Source organism: Mirounga leonina, unplaced genomic scaffold, assembly GCF_011800145.1.
Source record: "Mirounga leonina isolate KUSES-001 unplaced genomic scaffold, KU_Mleo_1.0 Mir_166, whole genome shotgun sequence".
In the NCBI taxonomy this organism is placed as follows: Eukaryota; Metazoa; Chordata; class Mammalia; order Carnivora; family Phocidae; genus Mirounga; species Mirounga leonina.
The window spans coordinates 35672654-35691662 of record NW_023270418.1 but is presented as its reverse complement, the minus strand read 5'-3'; the positions used below and the strand labels follow the sequence as shown (position 1 = coordinate 35691662).

At 54.3% G+C, this 19009-nt stretch overlaps 2 protein-coding genes across 7 annotated transcripts in view; one reads left to right on the top strand and one right to left on the bottom strand.

Annotated features, from left to right (window-relative positions):
- NADSYN1 (NAD synthetase 1) overlaps window positions 1-477 on the bottom strand; it is a 33494-nt gene extending 33017 nt beyond the window's left edge. For 2 of the 3 annotated variants that reach the window (XM_035013503.1, XM_035013505.1), the window contains exon 1: window positions 319-477. In XM_035013503.1, coding sequence (XP_034869394.1) covers window positions 319-403 — 85 coding nt within the window. In that variant the 5' untranslated portion in view covers window positions 404-477. The remainder of the gene's footprint in view (window positions 1-318) is intronic. The other variant, XM_035013504.1, reaches the window with a different exon arrangement.
- A 2119-nt stretch (window positions 478-2596) lies between these two features.
- On the top strand, window positions 2597-18891 carry DHCR7 (7-dehydrocholesterol reductase). Of its 4 annotated transcripts, none has more exons than XM_035013498.1 (9): window positions 2597-2682; window positions 6784-6912; window positions 9573-9676; window positions 10219-10441; window positions 11922-12012; window positions 12781-12994; window positions 15011-15215; window positions 16019-16150; window positions 17519-18891. In XM_035013498.1, the coding sequence occupies exons 3-9, from the start codon at window positions 9579-9581 to the stop codon at window positions 17981-17983; spliced, it is 1428 nt and encodes a 475-aa protein (XP_034869389.1). In that variant the 5' UTR covers window positions 2597-2682; window positions 6784-6912; window positions 9573-9578; the 3' UTR covers window positions 17984-18891. The 4 variants fall into 4 exon arrangements, with proteins under 4 accessions (XP_034869389.1, XP_034869390.1, XP_034869388.1 ...); XM_035013499.1 differs by having other exon boundaries at window positions 2609-2705; XM_035013497.1 differs by having other exon boundaries at window positions 2609-2720.
- The last annotated feature ends 118 nt before the right edge of the window (window positions 18892-19009 follow it).

The window sequence follows — 19009 nt, the reverse complement described above, 5'->3', positions numbered from 1 at the left end:
GGGGGGCCTGGGCACTTACGGGGGGTCATTATGCATCATCTTATCTGTCCCCAAGCCCAGGGCTGCGACTTTCCACAGACCAAGGTTGTGTGTGCCTCACAAGCAAGCAGGCCGGGCAGGCCTGGACCTTCGCCAACCCCCACCCCATAACCCTGTCACTCCGGCCCCACTTGCCCCACCCCGTCCCCCCTCACACCCTGTCCCCCTCGGAACCCCGCTCCCCCCCACTCCGACCTCCCCACACCCAGCCCCACCAGCCTGTCCTACCCTGTCCTCCCACTCCTCCCACTCCCCCCACCCCGCCGCCCCGAGACTCACTCTTTAAAATCCTCTGCAAATTACCCTCGAAGTCCAGGGCCCATTGGTTGAGCGCGCAGGTGGCCACGGTCACCTTCCGGCCCATCCCGGCCGCACTGGCCTGGCCTCTTCCGGGTCGTCCCGCGGGGTCCCGCCGGGCTTGGACAGCAGAGCCGCGGCGACAGGCCCCGCCCCCGCCCCGCCCCCGCCCCGCCCGCGGAGTCGCGGCCGCTCCTGCGCAGGAGGGAGGCCCGTCCGCTCCGCCCCGCCGCGAATCCCGGAGGAGTTCCTGCAGCCCTGCGACCCACCGCGGGGGCCGGTCCCCGGAGCGAGCGCAGCCCCACTCTTATTCCACACCCCCCCGCAAACTGCACCCAGTCCGCCTCTTCAACCTGGCTGTTTCCCCTCGTAATGTTGGATACGTCGTTTTCATTCCTCTTCTGCAGTTGGGTGCTGCGTGCGCTCCCCTTTCAGTGCCGGAGGGCGCGCTGAGCGCGGCGCCCGCGCGCGCTGGCCCTGTGTCCCTTTGCCAGAGCGGGCCTCTGTGCGGCCGCGCCTCGTTTCCCTGGGCCTACGGGTCCCGCAGCCTGGCGGGGTGCAGTTATGCTCTTGCCACATCTCTTACCCGGAGCGCTCGTGACGATCTACTGCGGCAGGCTTTCGCTGTTTCTTAACACAGCTCATTCTTGCGTCCTTTTAGGTAGGGTAGGAATCCAATTTTTTCCCGTACGAATAAGTAACTCTCGCTGTCATTGAACAGTCCGTCTTTTTCTCCCGACTTGCGATGCTGCTTTTGTCATACACGTTTTCACATTTAAAATACTTTTTTCCCCATCTCTAAAGTAATGCTTGTTCATGACGGATAATTGGAAGAAGGAAAGGGAGGGGGAGGGGAGGGGAGGGAGGCTGGGGCAGTGCTCTAGATTAAGGCTAAGGAGCCGTGACACCTGACGCACAGAGTGGTTTCCCGATTGGATCCTGACTTTTAATAAACAGCTATAAAGGACATGAATGGGACCATGGGGGAAAACTGAATATGAACAATATATTAGATAATAGCATTGGGTTGATACAAAATTTCCAAAGTGTAATGTGTTTCATTTGAGAAGAGATGGTTGCTGAAGTATTTAGGAAGAAGACATCACCTGCGGCTAATTAATGGTTCAGGGAAAAAAGTGGGGGATGGATACAGAGAGAGAGAGGGAGGGAAGGAAATTAAATGTGGGAAACTGTTAGCAGCTGCTGAATCTAGGTATATGGGTGCTCACTTTAGTATATATTCAACTGGTTTGTGTGTTTGACATTTTTCAAAATAAAAAACTGCAGAAAAAACGTATCTCTGTGAGGGACACAGAGCTGTGCCAATCGGATCCCTATGCAAACAAGACCTTTGTCCCAAATGTTGGGAGTGGGGCCAGCAGACACCTTCAATTGCCCACCCCTCCAGGGGCTGCTTGGGTTGTACAGCTGCCCTGCCCGATGTCATGGCCTTGCAAGGGTGGCCCTGTCCAGTAGCTGATCTCCGGAGGCAGGAGTATGTATGTGGCTTGGGCATTCCTGCCAAGCGGGACAACTGTCGTGGCTTCTTATCTGCCCCATGCTGTTGGCCCCAGCCGGGCTTGCATGGCAGTTCAACTTCTCTTTTTTTCCAGCGCTGCTGCTTCTTTCCCCTCTCATCTCTGCACACGTGTGATCCTGACCCGAAACTCCATCTCCCTCACTTCTGGGGGAACCAGACCTGCCAGGCCTCCTAGCAGAGCCTTCCCTGACACCCCCAAATCAAACTGCTCTAATCCTCTGCACAGCACCTTCACCATCTGACACTCCACCTATTTGATTATTGTTTATTGATTATTGCTCTCCCCCCCGCCCCTAACAGTGGTGACCCCTAGGAGCAGGGATGTTGTCCGTTTTGTGGGTTGCTGTGGACCCAGGGCCTGACACATCAGATGCTCAGCAAGTGTTTGCTGCGCGCCTTGGAAGCCCCATTTGCAGAAAGAGGCAACTGGAGCGCAGGGGAAGCAACTTGCCCGCCGCCACGGGGTGGATGGAGCGCCGGCCCTCGCGCGCTCCGCGGGGCTTAGCGTGGGTGCGGGGTGCTGCTCCGGAAGCCAGTCGTCCGCGGGGCGGGCCCTCGGCCGTCAATCCCGCGCCCCAGCGGCGCCGAGTGGTGCAGTTGGTGGTCCGGTGTCAGCTCAGGGGGTGGGGCGAGGCGTGCGAGCAATCGCGGGGCGCAGGGACGCCGGCCGCTCAGGGCCCGCCTCCGATTGGTGGTCTATCGCATTACGTCACGCTGGGGGCGGAGCTTCGCGGCCTCTCTAGGCTGCGGGTTGGGCTGCAGGCCTGGAGTTCGGGACCCAGGTGGGTGCGGAGTCAGACGCTCAGGTGAGCTGGCGCGGTGCGCGCAGGTGAGGGGCGCCCAGGTGAGCCAGCGCGGTGCGTGCAGGTGGGGGGCGCCTAGGTGAGCGGCCGGGGGTGATCTAGTCTCAGAAGCGCCCCGATCTGAGGACCGCTGCCCTCTTTGGCCCACCTGAGCCCTTCCTGCATCTCCTTAGGTAAAGAGAAAGGAACTGGGCCCCACCGGGCGCCACTTTGGGTGCCCAGATTTGAGAGACGGGCAGCGAGGGAGTGGGCTGCTCAGTGAAGCGTAAAAGACCTTTTGTGTACTCTTGGTAGGAGCAGAAAACGACGCGCTCTTTGTGAGTGCAATTTGACGAATTCCTTTTTAATAAAATGTTGTGGTGTTCTCTCAAAAAAATATATGGATGGTTGGGGAGGGGGAGCTGGAAACATGGGGCATGGAGAGGCCTGGTAGTGAAGTTCAGATAACTGTGATGATAACAGGTAATCTTTCTGAGGGCTGTGCCAGGTACTATTCGAATACGGAAACATTTCTTGGAACCTTATCTGAACAGCGCGAGGTCTGGTTTGGGAATTTGTGAATCCAAGAGTAGTAGGGACTGAAGAATACAGACCTGACAAAGTCAACCTGAGATGAAAAAGAATGATAAACATCAGAATCGGTGAGGGGTGGGCAGCTGCTCTTCTGGTTGTGAAGACAGTTCTAGAGGCCAGGTAAACCTACCTGTCCACCCAACATCTATCTTTAGGAGTTTATCCCCAGACATATTCAGACAGCTGTGTAAACATGCAGATGCAAGAACTCCCATTATGACTTGCTGTATATACATGCAAAAACCAGAAACAATTAATGACTATCAGTAAGAAGATCAGATTAAGTCATGATGCACTAATACGGTGAGATACGTGGCAATTGTTAAAACGAATGGACTCAACATGGAAACAAGTCCCCTGGCATGTCACAGCAAAAGGGGCAGGAGGGAGATAAGTCTGTCATTGAAAAGCTGTACACCCAAGCCTTAAACAGGGATGGGGATACAGGTGTTCTTTTCCTATTTTCCAGAAAACAGGCTTATGTAATAAAATAATTTAGCAATAATGAAAAGAGTTTTTAAACAGCTCTTGGAGTCCTAAGACCCACAATTCTGGGAACATTTGTGGCTGAATGGGGATCGGGAGGTCACCTGTGCATCCCCCCCCCACCATTCCCAAAGCATGATGGGGCTGATCTTTGGGGTGATTCTTGGTTTACCTGCAGCTTCTCTACAACCCAGCCCGCCCCAGCCCCGCCCCCGACCTGGACCTTCTGCAGTGGTCACTCCCTCAACTCACACGTACAGTTCACAAGCCTCACTTCCAAACGCAGGGGCTGCTTTGCAGATGTGTGGCCCCTCCAAGCTCTTGGCGCCAGGAGGCTGTGGCCTGGCTTACCTTGAGAGGACTGAGGGCCCAGCAGGGACCCAGCAGAGCCACTCCTGGGGCGCTTTCCGAGGCCTTCAGAAGTAGGCATGTGCCCTAGGTGGAAAGAAATGCCCAGAGACGCTGAGCCCTGATTCTAAAGGGTAAGCTGCAGCTTTGACCGTGGCTCCAGGAGTCTGCTCTCCAAAAGCTGCAAATATATGCTCACTGTAACGCAAGATTAGAAGTCAAATGTAGGGGTCCTTGCCTTTCTTCTTTCTCCAGTCCACCCCCAGAAGTCATTAACCTCCCTCCCCATGGGCCTGAGTGAGCAGAGAACGCACTCCACCTTGCTCACATCAACCTCCTCATCTGTAAAATGGACATCGTAATGCTCACTCTCCGGTGTCTGTGCGAGAACTCAGTAAGATATTGGGCACTTGGAACTCCGTAGATGCTCAGTACATAGCCACTGTCTGTAAAGGTTGAATCATCGAGGGATGGCCCCAACAGTATCTTGTGTTCTCATACCTTGCAATCCCCGCATCAAGGGGTGGATCTCGATTCCCTTCCCCTTGAAAGGAGGTGGACTTGGGACTCCCTGTAGCTGATAGAATGTGCTGGAAGTGCTGTCACTTGTCTCCTCAGGCCCTCAGAAGGGGTGGTACAACTCTGTGGGGTCTGCTGGAACCCTTGCTGGTTCCCTGAACCTCTTTCCATGGCGCTGAGCCACCAGGCTGTGAGGACGACCTAGCTGGCCCAAAAGGAGAGACCTCATGAAGACAGCCGCTCTGGCACACCCCAACCTGTAACTGCCTAGCCAGTCTCCCCAGACTCTAACCACAGAAGCAATGAGAAAGGATGAAAAGACTGTTGTTTTAAGCCACCAGGTAGCAGTGTGGTTAGGTGCAGGGGGTAACCAGAATGCTCTGGGGCTGGCTTTGGGGATGCATGGCCCTTAGACCTCTGCTAGTCTGAACCTCACCCTGATGCCCTGCATGAGCCCAGCTGAGCCTTCCTGAGGCCTGAGGGTGCTGAGGATCCTTTTGGCGATAGCTGGCTCTCTTTTAGGTGAACTCCGATGGGGTCAGGGAAGGCTCTGAGCACTTGGTGCCATGACCTCATTTCCTTGCGTAAGCAGGTGACAGCTGCTTGTGGATGAGGAAACAGGCCTAGCAGGTGGTCCCACAACTCGGATTCCAAGTGGGCAGCAGGAATCTGTGCTGCTGAGAACTCACAGCCTTGGTGGTGACCTTGGGGCCTCCAGGACGTTCCTTGTGCCAGCCCCCAGATGTCTCTGCCATGCTCCTGGGTGTCTAGAGCATCCCCAAACTTGTAAAATTTCAATATGCCAAAAAGCTGCCAAGGGGCGTAAGTCATCTGTTGTGTGGGTCTCAGCCTGTAGATAGTGATACTGTGGTCTGGGAATGCCTGAAGCACCCTCCTGGGCTTGCATTACTGGGGCAACCCGCTCCCTCCCAGGGCCATCATGGCTGGCCCAGCCCTAGTGGTCCTTATGATTGCAGGCGCGCCTCAGCAACAACCATTGGGGAGCTCCGACGAGCAAGGTTTATTACTCACAGGTCCTGGAGGCCACACAGAATGCTCAGAGACACAGTGAGGTCATGGGGAGAGAGGGTGTATGTGGGCCTGGGACTCTGCCTTCATGGGGGTCAAGGGTGGGGGCCTGGGGTTTCATGGGTTCACTCTTTATTGGCCAGTTTAAAGCATAAGAGTGGGAATAAGGGCACGGGAAGAAGGGAGGTCACTGCAGTGGTCAGCTCTCTTGGTCACCTAGGGCTTTCTGAAAGGGGACTTACAGGTGGGAGTGGCCTGGTTCCTTCTCTGGTTGTTTCGCTGGTAGCTGGGTTAAGCAGCTGGTGGTATGTTTATTTGAGATGGATGTCTTTGCCATGAATGCCTTGGCAATCAGAAGCTTAGGGTCAGGCACTTCTATGTCATCCTCAAACCCTCAGGGGCCATGTCCCTTTGTCTTCGGCCTGTGGAGCTCAAAGACCAGTCGAGGGAGCTGATCAGGCTGTCAGAAAGCCTCATCCCCTCCCCTGGCTGGTCTTTATCCCCAGGTATGGGACACTAACTCTCCCTCACCCAGCTTTAACAACCACTGCAGATCCTCACATGTGTAGGCATTCATGACCCAAGACACTTAGGAAGGTCACTGGGTCCTGTGAGTCCGCAGAGAGCCAGGCTCCAAGCCCAGATCACTCTCACTGCTGCTCCATGTTCTTAGGCTCTCACTGGCTCCCAGAATGTACCAATGGAATGTGCTAACTCCAGGGGGCTTGATTCGGGCTGGTGGCACAAACAAGCTTCTAGAAATGTTTCAGATGCATATGGGGCTGCTTGGTGTAAGTCTTCAAAGAAAATACCTTTCTGTTCATTGCTACTCATCAGATCTGCATCTGCCTATGCTAAGGCTCATGTCCAAGGTGATGCTGCCATGAAGACTTGTGTTCAACCCCCCCGTTATAATTAAGTACTTGCTATTTGCCAGACACTGTGTGTGCTAGGCAAAGAAGCTGGGTGGTAATATTCCCTACCCCCTCCATGGGGTGTCTTCCGCTTTTGAACCCTGAGCTCTTGGGCTTGCACTTCTCACTTGGTTCCAACAGTGGGCCTTGAATAAATGCCTTTTGGGTCCTTATCTGCCTTCAATCCTGAAATGTCAGCTCCCTGAGCGTCTTCATCATTTTTGTGTCCCTGCAGGACTTTCTTAGTGGGTTGAGAAGGATCAAGTGGGCCTTTTGAATTAAGAGAGTCCAGAGATTTTAGAGAGGCCCGTTCAAGAAGGAACACTTCCATTCTGCTGTGAAACCCCTAGACAAGACATTGGAGGTAAGCGTGTCTTAGCACTGTTGTTCGTGGGCATAGACAGTGACTTTTTAGCTTTGAAAAAGTAAAGACAGCTGGTACATCAACTCCTGTCTGTGAGTCTTAGGTATAAAATAAAATACACCCCGAACACCTCCCTCTCCCCTGGCTATTTGTTTCCAAGGATGTAACTTACACATTTATTACAAGATTCAGTGCTCATGACAGAGGAGACTCCTGGGTGAATGAACTCTGTAATCTCAAAATATTTGTTTGGGCTTGTTTGAATCTGTAGAAGATACACTCTTTCCTTTCAGCAGCATTTTCTGTTTGGCTTTTTACACTGAGTTCTGAGCCTATACATTTCTGGCCCTTTTCCAGTTTTCTGCCATGTTCAGTGAAAGTGACTCCCACACACCAAGCTCTGTATTCTGTTTCGGGGCTGTAGAGATGGATGGTCCATAAGGAACTCTTCATCCTGCTTTGTACATCATAGGTAGACATTCCATAAATTTACCTGTGAAAATTAAATTAAGTGATGTGGCTACAGTTCCCACACTACAAATGAAAATGTCTTTTGTCACTGAAATTTTTTTTAATGAATGTACATTTGTGTTAAAGTAACTCATGTTCACATTTTTAAACAAGTCAGCGGCTTTTAAGACTTATATGTAGAATAAACAGTTCTCCACTTCATCCCATAGTCTTAATTCCCAGAAACAAATACTTTTCATTATTTTAGTTACTTTTGTATTGTTGTTTTTACCTGCTTATTTTTTTTTTTTTTTTAAGATTTTTTATTTATTTATCTGAGAGAGAGAATGGGAGACAGAGAGCATGAGAGGGAGAGGATCAGAGGGAGAAGCAGACTCCCCGCCAAGCAGGGAGTCCGATGCGGGACTCGATCCCGGGACTCCAGGATCATGACCTGAGCCGAAGGCAGTCGCTTAACCAACTGAGCCACCCAGGCGCCCCTTTACCTGCTTATTTTTAAATAATTTACTTTTGTCACGCTCAGCTTTATGTATCCTTCTACACATCTAGTAGTCAGTCTATAGCCAGGCATTACATTGTTATGATGAAGTTGCTATTATTTACTGTTAAGCCAAGTAATGTACTACAATTATGGTTTGGGTTTTTTTTTCCCCTTGTATGACTTTTTATTGTTCCTGGAGTTAATGGTTGCCTCACTTTCCATTCACTAAGGTTTCTTTCTTTCTTTTTTCTTTTTTTCCATTTACTAAGGTTTCTATGCATCTTTCACTATTTTTTTTTTCTGAATGCTGCAATACAGCTGTCATACTATCAATAATTTTTCACAGTCTAACACAATAAAATTCATCATTTCTCTTCTCCCTCCCAACAAAGCCATTCATTTAGTACCAGTGTGGACTGGTTACTGTCTGGTGCACTGCACAGCTCTCATCCCCTTGTCCTTTCACTGGGCTTTCTTTCAGTAGCTCTCTTGGATCCTGTGTCGTCTCCTCTGAATAATAGTTAATCTGGGAATAGAATTCTAGGTTGCAAAACAGTTTTCCTCAGAGTTTTTAAAGTTTTCCATCATTGTCTTCTAAAATCCAACTTACTGCTAGTATGAATCTTAATTCTGGATTTTTCTCTAAAAGCTTTTAATATCATGTTTTCTTATCCTTGATATTTTGAAAACTTCACAATTAGAACTTGTTCTGGAAGTGTAGATGTCATTGCTTCCCCCATAGACAAGTTCAGTTATTCCCCCTTTTTTTGTAGAGTGATTATTTATTGAATGCACTGTATGTACCAGACTGTGTTCTAGGACTTGGTAGTAGAACAATAAATAGGACACATGATTCCTGCCCTTGGGGAGCTTACATTCTAATGGAGGGAGACAGACAATAGACATGCACTCAAATTAAAAAAAAAAAAAAAAAGCATTCTACATGATGTAAAGAGTTATTAAGAAAATAAAGTAGCAGGGAGAGTGACTTGTCTGGGGTGCAGGCAATGTAAATTGGCTGACTGGCTTGTACATTGGTGCAAGATGAATGGTTATAGGGGAGAGGGAGAATGGAAATGATCAATTATTGTGTTAGAGTATCTAGAAAAATTGCTGAAATGTGTGATAGCTCTGTTAGAGTATTCAGAAAAAAATTAGTGACATGCAAAGAAACCTTAGCAAATGGAAAAAGTAGGCAATAATTAACTCCAGGAAAAATAAAAAGTCATACTAAGGAAGGGACATTTTACAAAAGATCTGAATGAGGAGACCTGCAAAGCATGTTCTAAGCAGAAATAACAGGTATCATGAATGAAATGAACCATATTCAAGGATCGTTAAAGATCCTACGTGCCTGGATTAGAAGGTATGAGGAGAGAGTGGGGAGGACAGGAGGCAGGAGCAGATTGCAAGAGGTTTCTGAAACATGGATGGCCTGGTTCACATGGTAAGAGGGCATTTTGCCACCATCTGAAGACTGAATCAAGAGACATAGGAGGGCCAGGTAAGAGGTTATTGCAGATTTCAGGAAGGAGAAACTGAAGCACAATCCGTCATCTCTTCCCTATCTGGAATCAGGACAAGGTAGTGAGTAGGCAAGTGAAAGAGGCCAGTCCTGCAGAGTCTATGAGCGGTGGCAGATGTGGCAGGGAGATGTGGTGGCTCTTCTTCATGGGATGATCTGAGCAGGATTATCTTCTTCCCTCAGGGCCCAATGGCTGCAAACTCCCTACATGATGCTTCCAAAACCAAGAGTCCAGACTGCATCACCAACAGCAGGGCCGCGACTCAAGGACAGTGGGGCCGTGCCTGGTAAGAATCTTGGCAGTCTTCCCAGCTAGAAAATAAAGTGAGGTCTTAGAGGTTGCCAGCCTCTGGGATTTTAGAGACCTATTAAATTAAGTTTTTATCATCAAGATTAATGAAAGGTAACCAGTTTCCCATTTTATAAAGTAAGGAATTGAAGGAGAAATGAAACACTGACTAAAACAGGCTGGCCCTGGCGTTGAAGCTCACTGTTGTCTCTGTCCTTCTTGGGCCAGAGAGTGTAGGGACTTGGGAGTGGGTGGGCAGCCCCCTTGCCCAGAACCGGGAAGCCTCTGGCCTTGTGGGTGACAGGCTCTGGGCTTTCTGTGGGTGCCCACGGATCTGTCAGCCTCCCTGCAGCTCGCGGTAGAGCACACACGTGGAATGGCTCTTCCAGGCAACGGGGAGGCCTCTGTGCTGAGAGCGAACAGCCGTCTCTGAGGCCCTGGCTACTTTGAACAACGGGACCCCTACAGACACAGAAAGCGTTGTCTGCGAGGTCCCAGGGCAGGCGGGCTCGTGTGACCATCTGCTGTCTGCTGTTGCAGGGAGGTGGACTGGTTTTCGCTGGCGAGCGTCATCTTTCTGCTGCTCTTCGCGCCCTTCATCGTGTACTACTTCATCATGGCGTGTGACCAGTATGCCTGCTCTCTGACAGCCCCCGTGCTGGATGTTGCCACTGGGCGTGCTCGGCTCTCAGACATCTGGGCCAAGACTCCATCTGTGACGAAGAAAGCAGCCCAGCTCTACACCCTGTGGGTCACGTTCCAGGTCAGCCCTCCCTGGCTAATGTCGTTGGGGCACAGCGGGCACCAAGCGCCCCTCTTGTTGGGATGGCCATTTGTCCGGGAAATGGAGCCCCGGCTTAGGTTGGCATTCTCCTTCCCAGGACCCTGCAGGGCATTACCTGGAGCCTGACCCACTTAGCTCTGTCTTCTGATAGAAGGCACCTGGCGGCATCACGGTGTCTGACCCACGTGCGGGGTGAGGCGCCCCGCAGTTTAGGACCATGCACAGCCCTGCAGGGACATGCATAGTAGGATGGAGCAAGATGCTGTGGGAGGCTGTGAGGCAGGGCTGGCCCCGGGAAGCCCTGTGCCCAACAGGAAGCTTCCCTTGACAGCAGCCCATGGGAAGGAGCATTCCAGCCCCCAGAGGGATGCTCTCCGTTACAGGAGACACCACTCGGCAAAGCCACGGCCCGTGTCCCCAGCAGGTGGCTGCACGCTCCTGGCCAAGTGTTGTGACCCCGCTGGCCTTTGAGACCAGAAGGAGTTGACCAGGAAGGGGCTATTTGCACCAAGAACCTGGTGAACAGGCAGGGTTGTTTATTATCTGAATCCAGGGAGACAGAACCGGGAGAAGCCCCCAGCTCCACCCCGGGTTTCCTCCCTGGAGGAAGGCTCCCACCTTTAGTAGCAGTTTCTTCTCAGGGTCCTAGCTTCTGGGCTCCAGGGTCCCTCTCATTTCCAGTCTCTTGGCCCCTTTGGGTGAAAAACGAGATGGGGCAGCATGAGTCACAATAGCCTAAGAGTAGAAATATCAGTGGACAAGTGGCTAAAACAAAGCCTAGTCCATCCCTGCGGTGGAATGTTACTCAACCGTGACCAGGAGTGGGGACTCACGTGTGCTCTGGCAGGGATGGACCTTGAGAACATTTCCTGAGTGAAAGAAGCCACGCACAGAAGGCCACGTGGTGCATGACTCCATTTATATGAAACGCCCAGAATAGAAAAAATAGAAAACGGGTTAATGGTTGTTGGGGGGCAGTAGGGGGAGGGGAACAGGGAGCGACTTCTAAATGGGGGTGGGGTTCCCTTTGGGGGTGATGGCCCTGTTCTGGAGCTGGATGGTGGTGGTGGTTGCACGACCTTGTGAATGCACTAAGTGACCCGGGAAGGGTCTAAAAAGGCGAATTGTATGGCATGTGAATTCTCTCACTTTTTAAAATGGCCCCAGAAACGTGCATGGGAAGGATTCGTGGGCTGTCCCGGGGGGAGACTGCTTTGCTGCTTTAGGCAGTAATGAGCTTCCTGCTCGGGGCACCGCCGCCCTCAGAGCCCCACCAGGCCTGCGGTCAGGGCACCCAGAGTCACGAACTCTTCTGGAAGGACTAACCGACCAAAAATCAGGATTTCTGCCATTCGTGTGGTGCTTTTGTGTGAGTCAGGTCAATGAACAAAGGCAAGGTTGGGTGAAGGAGCCAGGCCCTCCAGGCGGCGGGTCACTCAGCCTTCAATCTCCACTGCAGGTGCTTTTGTACGTGGCGCTTCCTGACTTCTGCCATAAGTTCCTGCCGGGCTACGTGGGAGGCATTCAAGAGGGCGCCGTGACCCCCGCAGGTAACCCGAGCCCACACGCATCCCTTCTCTTCTCCCTGCCTCATTGTCTCACGGGGCCCGTGTAGCCCTGTGCCGCTTCCACCCCTGAGTATGCTCCCCGACAAAATGAAAGTGAACTTCGCTCGGGCATTGCTGCCACCCCGGGCCCTGCTGGTGTCCAGGGCGGCCCGGGGCTGAGCTGGCCCGGAGGCTGAAGATCACGTTCTTCAGCAAACAGGGCACTGAGCGGCCCCGACCCCACAGCTGGATGATGTAATCAGGCTGCTGGAGCACCTCCCCACCGAGAACATGGCAGCGGCCGCTTGCATCCAGGCCGGGGGACTGGGGGGCACTGCAGAGCTGCCTGCAGTCACCAAGAAGCCAGGAGGAGCCCTGCAGGTGGAGTCGGCCCTGTCCCTGCCTGCAGAGGGCTCCCGGGGCAGCGGGAGGCTGGCGTGCTTCCCGACAGGTACTGTGGGGGCATCCTCACTCTCTAGCAGACTGCAGGCTGGTGGTCTGGCCTGTGCTCGGCCGAGGAGAATCAGAACCAGAGGACTAGTCTGTGCCCTTTGCCTCTTCCCAGGACCCTGAAAGCAGGAGCAGTTGATCCCGGAGCTAACAGCGTCACTGTGCTCCTGGCATTTTGACCGGGGGCCCAAGTTAGAGCAGAAGCTGACCAGCTTCAGGACGGCAATCTCGTGTTCCAGACAGGCCCGGAGCAGGCAGGGCCTGGGCCAGCTGCTCTTTCAGTCGGGAAAACACTTTGATTTTTGCGTCTTCCCTCCGCAGGGGTTGTCAACAAGTATGAAATCAACGGCCTGCAAGCGTGGCTCATCACGCACTTTCTCTGGTTTGCAAACTCTCACTTCCTGTCCTGGTTCTCTCCCACCATCGTCTTCGACAACTGGATACCACTGCTCTGGTGTGCCAACATCCTCGGCTACGCTGTTTCCACCTTCGCCATGATCAAGGGCTACTTCTTCCCCACCAATGCCAAAGACTGGTACGTACTTCAGCAGCTGGTCAAGCTAAAGTGGAACGTGGATGCTTCCACCCCTTTCTCTACGACCTTGGGATAGGAGGTCGTAAAGCTCTGAGGATTGAGAATCCTTGATGGAGATGCCTAACGGATCTCGTTTGATTCTGGGGAACATCCTTTCTAAATGTCTAGGGGGCTTCTTCTGCCTTAGGAAGAATGCAGTGGAGGATGGCCAAGTCCATCTTTGGCCGAGTCATCACCTGTAGGGCTGTTGTGGGAGGGGCCGCCCATTGCCTCTATCGCTGGCACATGAGTGTGGCCTGAAATGGTCTTAGTGAGGAGTCTTGTTATTTCAGTGGCTTTAATGTAAGAGCTTCCCAGGGAGAGCCCCACTGGTTGGTGGCTTCTCATGGAAGCTTTAGGTTAGATAGTTGTGAGCCCCCCAGCTAGCCGTCTCCTCATCTAGCTCTTTATCCACCCACCCACCCTCCCACCCATCTATCCATCCATCTGACTCATCTATCTAACCCATCCACCCACCCACCCATCCTTCCATCTAACTCGTTCACCCACCCATCCACCCTTCCATCTAACCCATTTATCCATCCATCCATCCACCCATCTACCATTCATCTACCTACCTACCCACCCATTCATTTAACCCATCCACCAAACCAGTCTACCCACCCATCCACTCACCCGCCCACCTGTTCATCCTTCCATCCATCCATCCATCCACCCACCCATCCATCTGTCCATCCACCTACCTACCCACCCATCCACACACCTTCCCATCCACCCACCATGTAACCCATCCATCCATCCACCCATTCATCCATCTAACCCCATCCATCCTCCCATCCACCCACCTACACATCTATGCATCCATCCACCTAACTACCCACCCATCCATTTAACCCACCCATCCCCCCGTCTTCCCATCCACCCATTCAACCCATCTATTCCATTCATTCCACCCACTCATCCACCTTTCCAACCCCCATTCTTCATCCCTGCCTCCCTCAATCCCTCCATCCATCTCTCCCTCCACCAACAGATGTTGATTGGGTTCCTCCTGTAGATGGGTGTAAGTGCTCATGAATAAGATTCTTGTGCTTGGGTCCTACATTTTATCTCAGATACATTTAGGGGCCCAAGTAAAGACAAAATGTGTTTCCTTTAACTCTTGCTCTTGGAAAATGTCTTTGGATGATGGTGCTTTGTGACTTGTGTGGTAATTAGGTAATGAGGCTGGTCTTCTGTGGCTCATGTGAGTCATTTTCAGTGTTTTATAATCAATCACCTGTTGTAGACTTTGTACATTTTGCTCTTTTTTAGTTACTATAACTGAGGGAAATGGCCATGAAAATGTTCTTCTCATGAACACAGAAATCCCTGTGTGTCTGTAATTTCTACCTGAGGAAGGTCTCCACATCAGTCATCTTGGCTGATTCTCTGGTCACCCCTGGAGAGGGCCTTGGGGTCAGGAACCAGGGCAATGGATGTCCATCTCTAGTCACCCCTGGAGAGGGCCTTGGGGTCAGGAACCAGGGCAGTGGATGTCCAGCAGGGGTTCATGGTGGGCCCTGGAGTCGGGCACCTGGCTCTGAGCATGCTGCTTTTTCACTCACTCTCTACCCGGGCAAGATTTATAACTGCAATTGCGCGTGGGGGCCCGAGCACCCTGTGAATCACCTCCAGCCGCATGCAAACGAAGATCTTCATGCAGCGAGCCAGTCGTATGGCTCACCTGGGCCATGCCTCAGGGGACCTGGAGGAGGGTGGGGAGAAGCCTGGCTGTTCAAGGGAAGACTCCCCATCCAGCCTGGGAAGGAGCTCAGGGTGACTCTTGTGGAGCCGGAGCTGAGTGCCAAGTGAGAGCCAGCGAGGCCGTGGGAAATGGAGGGCCCGGCGTGTCGTCTGCCTGCTCCTCTGCAGCTGATGCCAGGGCCGGGCTCAGCACTGTGTCCACGCACGCACCGGCCCTGTGGTGTGAGACGCGCTCCCTGGCTAAATGTACGTGTTGTTTCTATTTTCAAGCAAATTCACAGGCAATTTCTTTTACAACTACATGATGGGCATTGAGTTTAACCCCCGAATTGGGAAGTGGTTTGACTTCAAGCTGTTCTTCAACGGACGCCCCGGGATCATCGCCTGGACCCTCATCAACCTGTCCTTTGCGGCCAAGCAGCGGGAGCTCTACGGCCAGGTGACCAACGCCATGGTCCTGGTCAACGTCCTGCAGGTAGCCTGTCTGCGGCCAAAGGGGTGCAGGTGCTGATGCTTGCCGGGGGCCGGGAAAGCCTGGAGGCCAGATCGGTTTTGAGAAACCTTAGCCCGCTGCGTTTAGAAGGGAGTCGGCCCCCTTCCTGGGCATCTCTGGGGAGGGGGCGAGTGAGCACGCGGGTCAGGTGCTGCGCTTGCCCTGGGGACTCATTTGGCCCAGGGCCTCTTTCCCAGGGGACCCGTGTTAACAGCTCAAGCCTGTCCGTGGTCCTGGCCATATTCACAGTTTACGGTCTCTGAAGTGTTTTCCCCACACGGTCCCCGTGGCTCTCAGGTGGGGAGGAGGAACGGTGATTCATCTGCACCTTTTCCCCATCTGCGTAGAAGGACACCGGTCACTGGCCATGCTGGCCACGTCATGGCCACGTTATGGGTGTCTTGGTGCTGCAGGGGCAGCTGGGGGAGCACAGCCTGGGGGGCCCGCGGGTGAAGGGCCTTGGGGCCGGCGTGGACTCTGGCATGCAGGGCTCCTTGCCTGCGGGCCGTCCCGAGCCCTTCTGCTGGGAGCGGCCTTGCTCTTCTTAGAGCTCCACAGCCTTGGCATCACCTCCCGGGGCTTTGCTGGGTGCCCCACTTCTCTAGACTCTCTGAGGATAAGGGCCCCGTTCCCTACCCCCCAGCCCCGCCCCGTGTCCCAGGCGTGGCGGACACGTGGGAGCCGTCCAGTGGAGAAGGTGCCACCTCCTCATCTACAAGACTGTGGTTTTCGGGCCGGCCCCACGGGTGACCCCTGGTTGGTACACGGCTCTTGCTGTTTTGCAGGCCATCTACGTGCTGGACTTCTTCTGGAACGAAGCCTGGTACCTGAAAACCATCGACATCTGCCACGACCACTTTGGGTGGTACTTGGGCTGGGGGGACTGCGTCTGGCTGCCGTACCTGTACACCCTGCAGGTGAGGGGCCGGTGCGTGGGACGCGGCCCCACAGAACATTCGGCCATTTGGTCCCTGGGCACGCGTGGGGCTCCCTCAGGAGACGCGCCGAGCACATGCTGAGCGCTACAAAGGTGGTGTGCTTGGGGGCCCCTGGGGGCTGGAGGAGGGAGGCCACTCCCTGTTTCCAGGAAGAAAGGAGGCTTGGTGGATTAGTCAGTTGGGCTCCGTGACATACAATAGACAGGGAGGGGAGCTGGGGCGACAGCCACCCGAGATGCAGGCGCGGGAGGGCGGGTCCTCCCGAGTCCTCTCTCCTCATGTGTGGACGGCCGTGCTCTCCCTGGGTCCTCCCGGGGTCATCCCTCCGTGGGGGTCTGTGTCCTGATCTCTTCCTATAAGGACCCCCGTCACCGGATCAGGGCTCACCCCAGTGACCTCATTTTACCTTGATTACCCTCTAAAGACCCCATCTCCCCATATGGACCCATTCGGGGGTTGTGGGGGTTAGGGCTCCAATATATGAATTTGGGGGACACAGCTCAGCATGTGACACTTAAAGAAAAAGATGACATGGTGTAGACTTTGGGTAAGAAGGAGTGATTTGGCTGAACTGGGTGGATGGAAGGGGATATTTATATTCCTATCAAATCTTAATGGTTGAAGGATGAGAGGTTTTCTCTCTTCCCTTTATTCCTTAAATACTTGATGAGGTTCTGCACGGCACCAGGCATGTGCTGGAGATGCGGGAGCAGAGGAGACGTGCGTGGGCTCTCCCCCCCTTGGGCTCACGGCTGCTGCGAAAGGCCAGGAAACAGGCAACTTGGTGCAGGGAGGGGGTGCTGGGGGGAAGTGGGGGTGCTGGCTCCCGAGAGAGGGCTCGGGAGGAGCCGCCGACCTGTTTCAGACAGTTGGCAAATGCCTCCAGAGATAACCACAGCCGGGCTGAGAGCAGAGTGGGGAGGCTGGGGGTGAGAACATTCCAGACAGGTGGACTGACATCTGCTGAGTCTTACTGGTGAGAAAACTCGGGATGGGAGGACGACGGGCCAGGGCTCGGAGGGGAAGGCTCAGAGGGGGTTCAGAGTCCTCAGGAGAGTCCTGGCTTGCCCCACGAAATTCAGGTATCAAAGTGCTGGCCTGGGGAGCCACAGGGACCTGGGTTCACACCGGTTAGGGGAGGCGGCCTTGAGCACAACCCCAGACATCTCTGGAAAACTAGGGCAGCGCCCCCTCAGTCGGGGCTGGGCAGAGCCGCGGGGGCACCGAGCTCGGTCCTCATGCTGTCGGCAACTGCAGGCCCTCCCCCGGGTGTCCCGCGGCATGGGTGGGCGGCTAGTGGGGGCAGAGTGGGATCGGACCCCGGGCCATGTCCCCGTCTCCCTACAGGGCTTGTACCTGGTCTACCACCCAGTGCAGCTGGCCACCGCCCATGCCGTGGGCGTCCTGCTGCTTGGCCTGCTAGGCTACTACATTTTCCGGATGGCCAACCATCAGAAGGACCTGTTCCGCCGCACGGACGGCCGCTGCCTGATCTGGGGCAGGAAGCCCAAGGTCATCGAGTGCACGTACACGTCGGCCGACGGGCAGAAGCACCGCAGCAAGCTCCTGGTGTCGGGCTTCTGGGGCGTGGCCCGCCACCTCAACTACACGGGCGACCTGATGGGCAGCCTGGCGTACTGCCTGGCCTGTGGCGGGGGCCACCTGCTGCCCTATTTCTACCTCGTCTACATGGCCATCCTGCTGACCCACCGCTGTGTCCGGGATGAGCACCGCTGTGCCAACAAGTACGGCGGCAGCTGGGAGCGCTACACCGCGGCCGTGCCCCACCGCCTGCTGCCCGGGATCTTCTGAAGCCCCTCCCCCCCGGGAGAAGCCCCCAGGGTCCAGGAAGAGCCCGAGAGCCGGCTCTGCTGGGGCTCCCCGCCCCCCCCCGCCCCGGGAGCTTCCGGTCCATCGGAAATGGAAAGAGCGTGGCGCTTGGCGTGTCCTCCTCTTCCCTCGTCCCCGGGGGGGTCCTGAGGGTTTACGCCACCAGCAGAGACGACCAGTTCCCTCTGCGGTGCCCCGCGGGCAGCCCGTGATGCCCGCGTTTGTCCTGTGTGTTGGGAGCCCGAGCGGCCAGACGCACTGGTGTCCGACGTGGAACGGACACCTTCGGCTCGCTGTCACTTATCCTCACGACATAAGGGGGGACATGGATACGAGAGGTGCTGCAGTTACCAGCTTATTGCCTTGGCTCCAGATGTGCTCTTCCTCACCCACTCTGCGACTGTGGGCCGGACCCTGTAGACCTCTCTCCTTGGCTGCGCACCTGATGTTACATTGGAGGGACTCTGCACGGAGGAGGGGGCTTCTCTGTCTAGTTTCAGTGATGTTGCATTCCCTGCTGCTCACAGCCATGAGGGGACAGCCAAGGTGCGTGCCCACAGCACGCGGACATCCCAGCACTGGCCGCAGCGCCCAGTGTCCGACCCCCAGGGATCCGGCCACCGGCCTCGGCCTGCCCGCCCTCTGCAGGGTTTCCTCCTGCTTGCCTGGCGGCTGCCCACGTTGACTCCAACAACCCAGCACACCTGTGCGCCATCCGGGGGGCCTCCAACAAGAGCTGAATCCCAGCCTCGGGGAGGGGATGCCTTTCAGGTCAATTTTTTTACCCTGGGCATTTGCCCTCAACCCTAGGATTTTCTTGAAAGCTCTCTTTAAACATTACTGCCTTAGTAGATCTGATAATTCTTTATATTAAACTTCCCCTGTTCAAACTTCTGTGTGGGTTCTGTCTCCTGATGGGACCTGACCATACATAGGGGCTCGGTTTCTGGTACATAGAAGGGGTACCCCAGACGCATTTAATGAGCTGCTTGGCGCCTCAGAGCTGTG

Bases quoted from the DNA above. Each gene is read 5' to 3' on its own strand.
- DHCR7 (XM_035013498.1), top strand. From the start codon at position 9,579: ATGGCTGCAAACTCCCTACATGATGCTTCCAAAACCAAGAGTCCAGAC. The intron at 9,677-10,218 runs GTAAGAATCTTG...CTGCTGTTGCAG, and splicing joins GGACAGTGGGGCCGTGCCTG to GGAGGTGGACTGGTTTTCGC. The intron at 12,995-15,010 runs GTACGTACTTCA...TCTATTTTCAAG, and splicing joins CCCACCAATGCCAAAGACTG to CAAATTCACAGGCAATTTCT.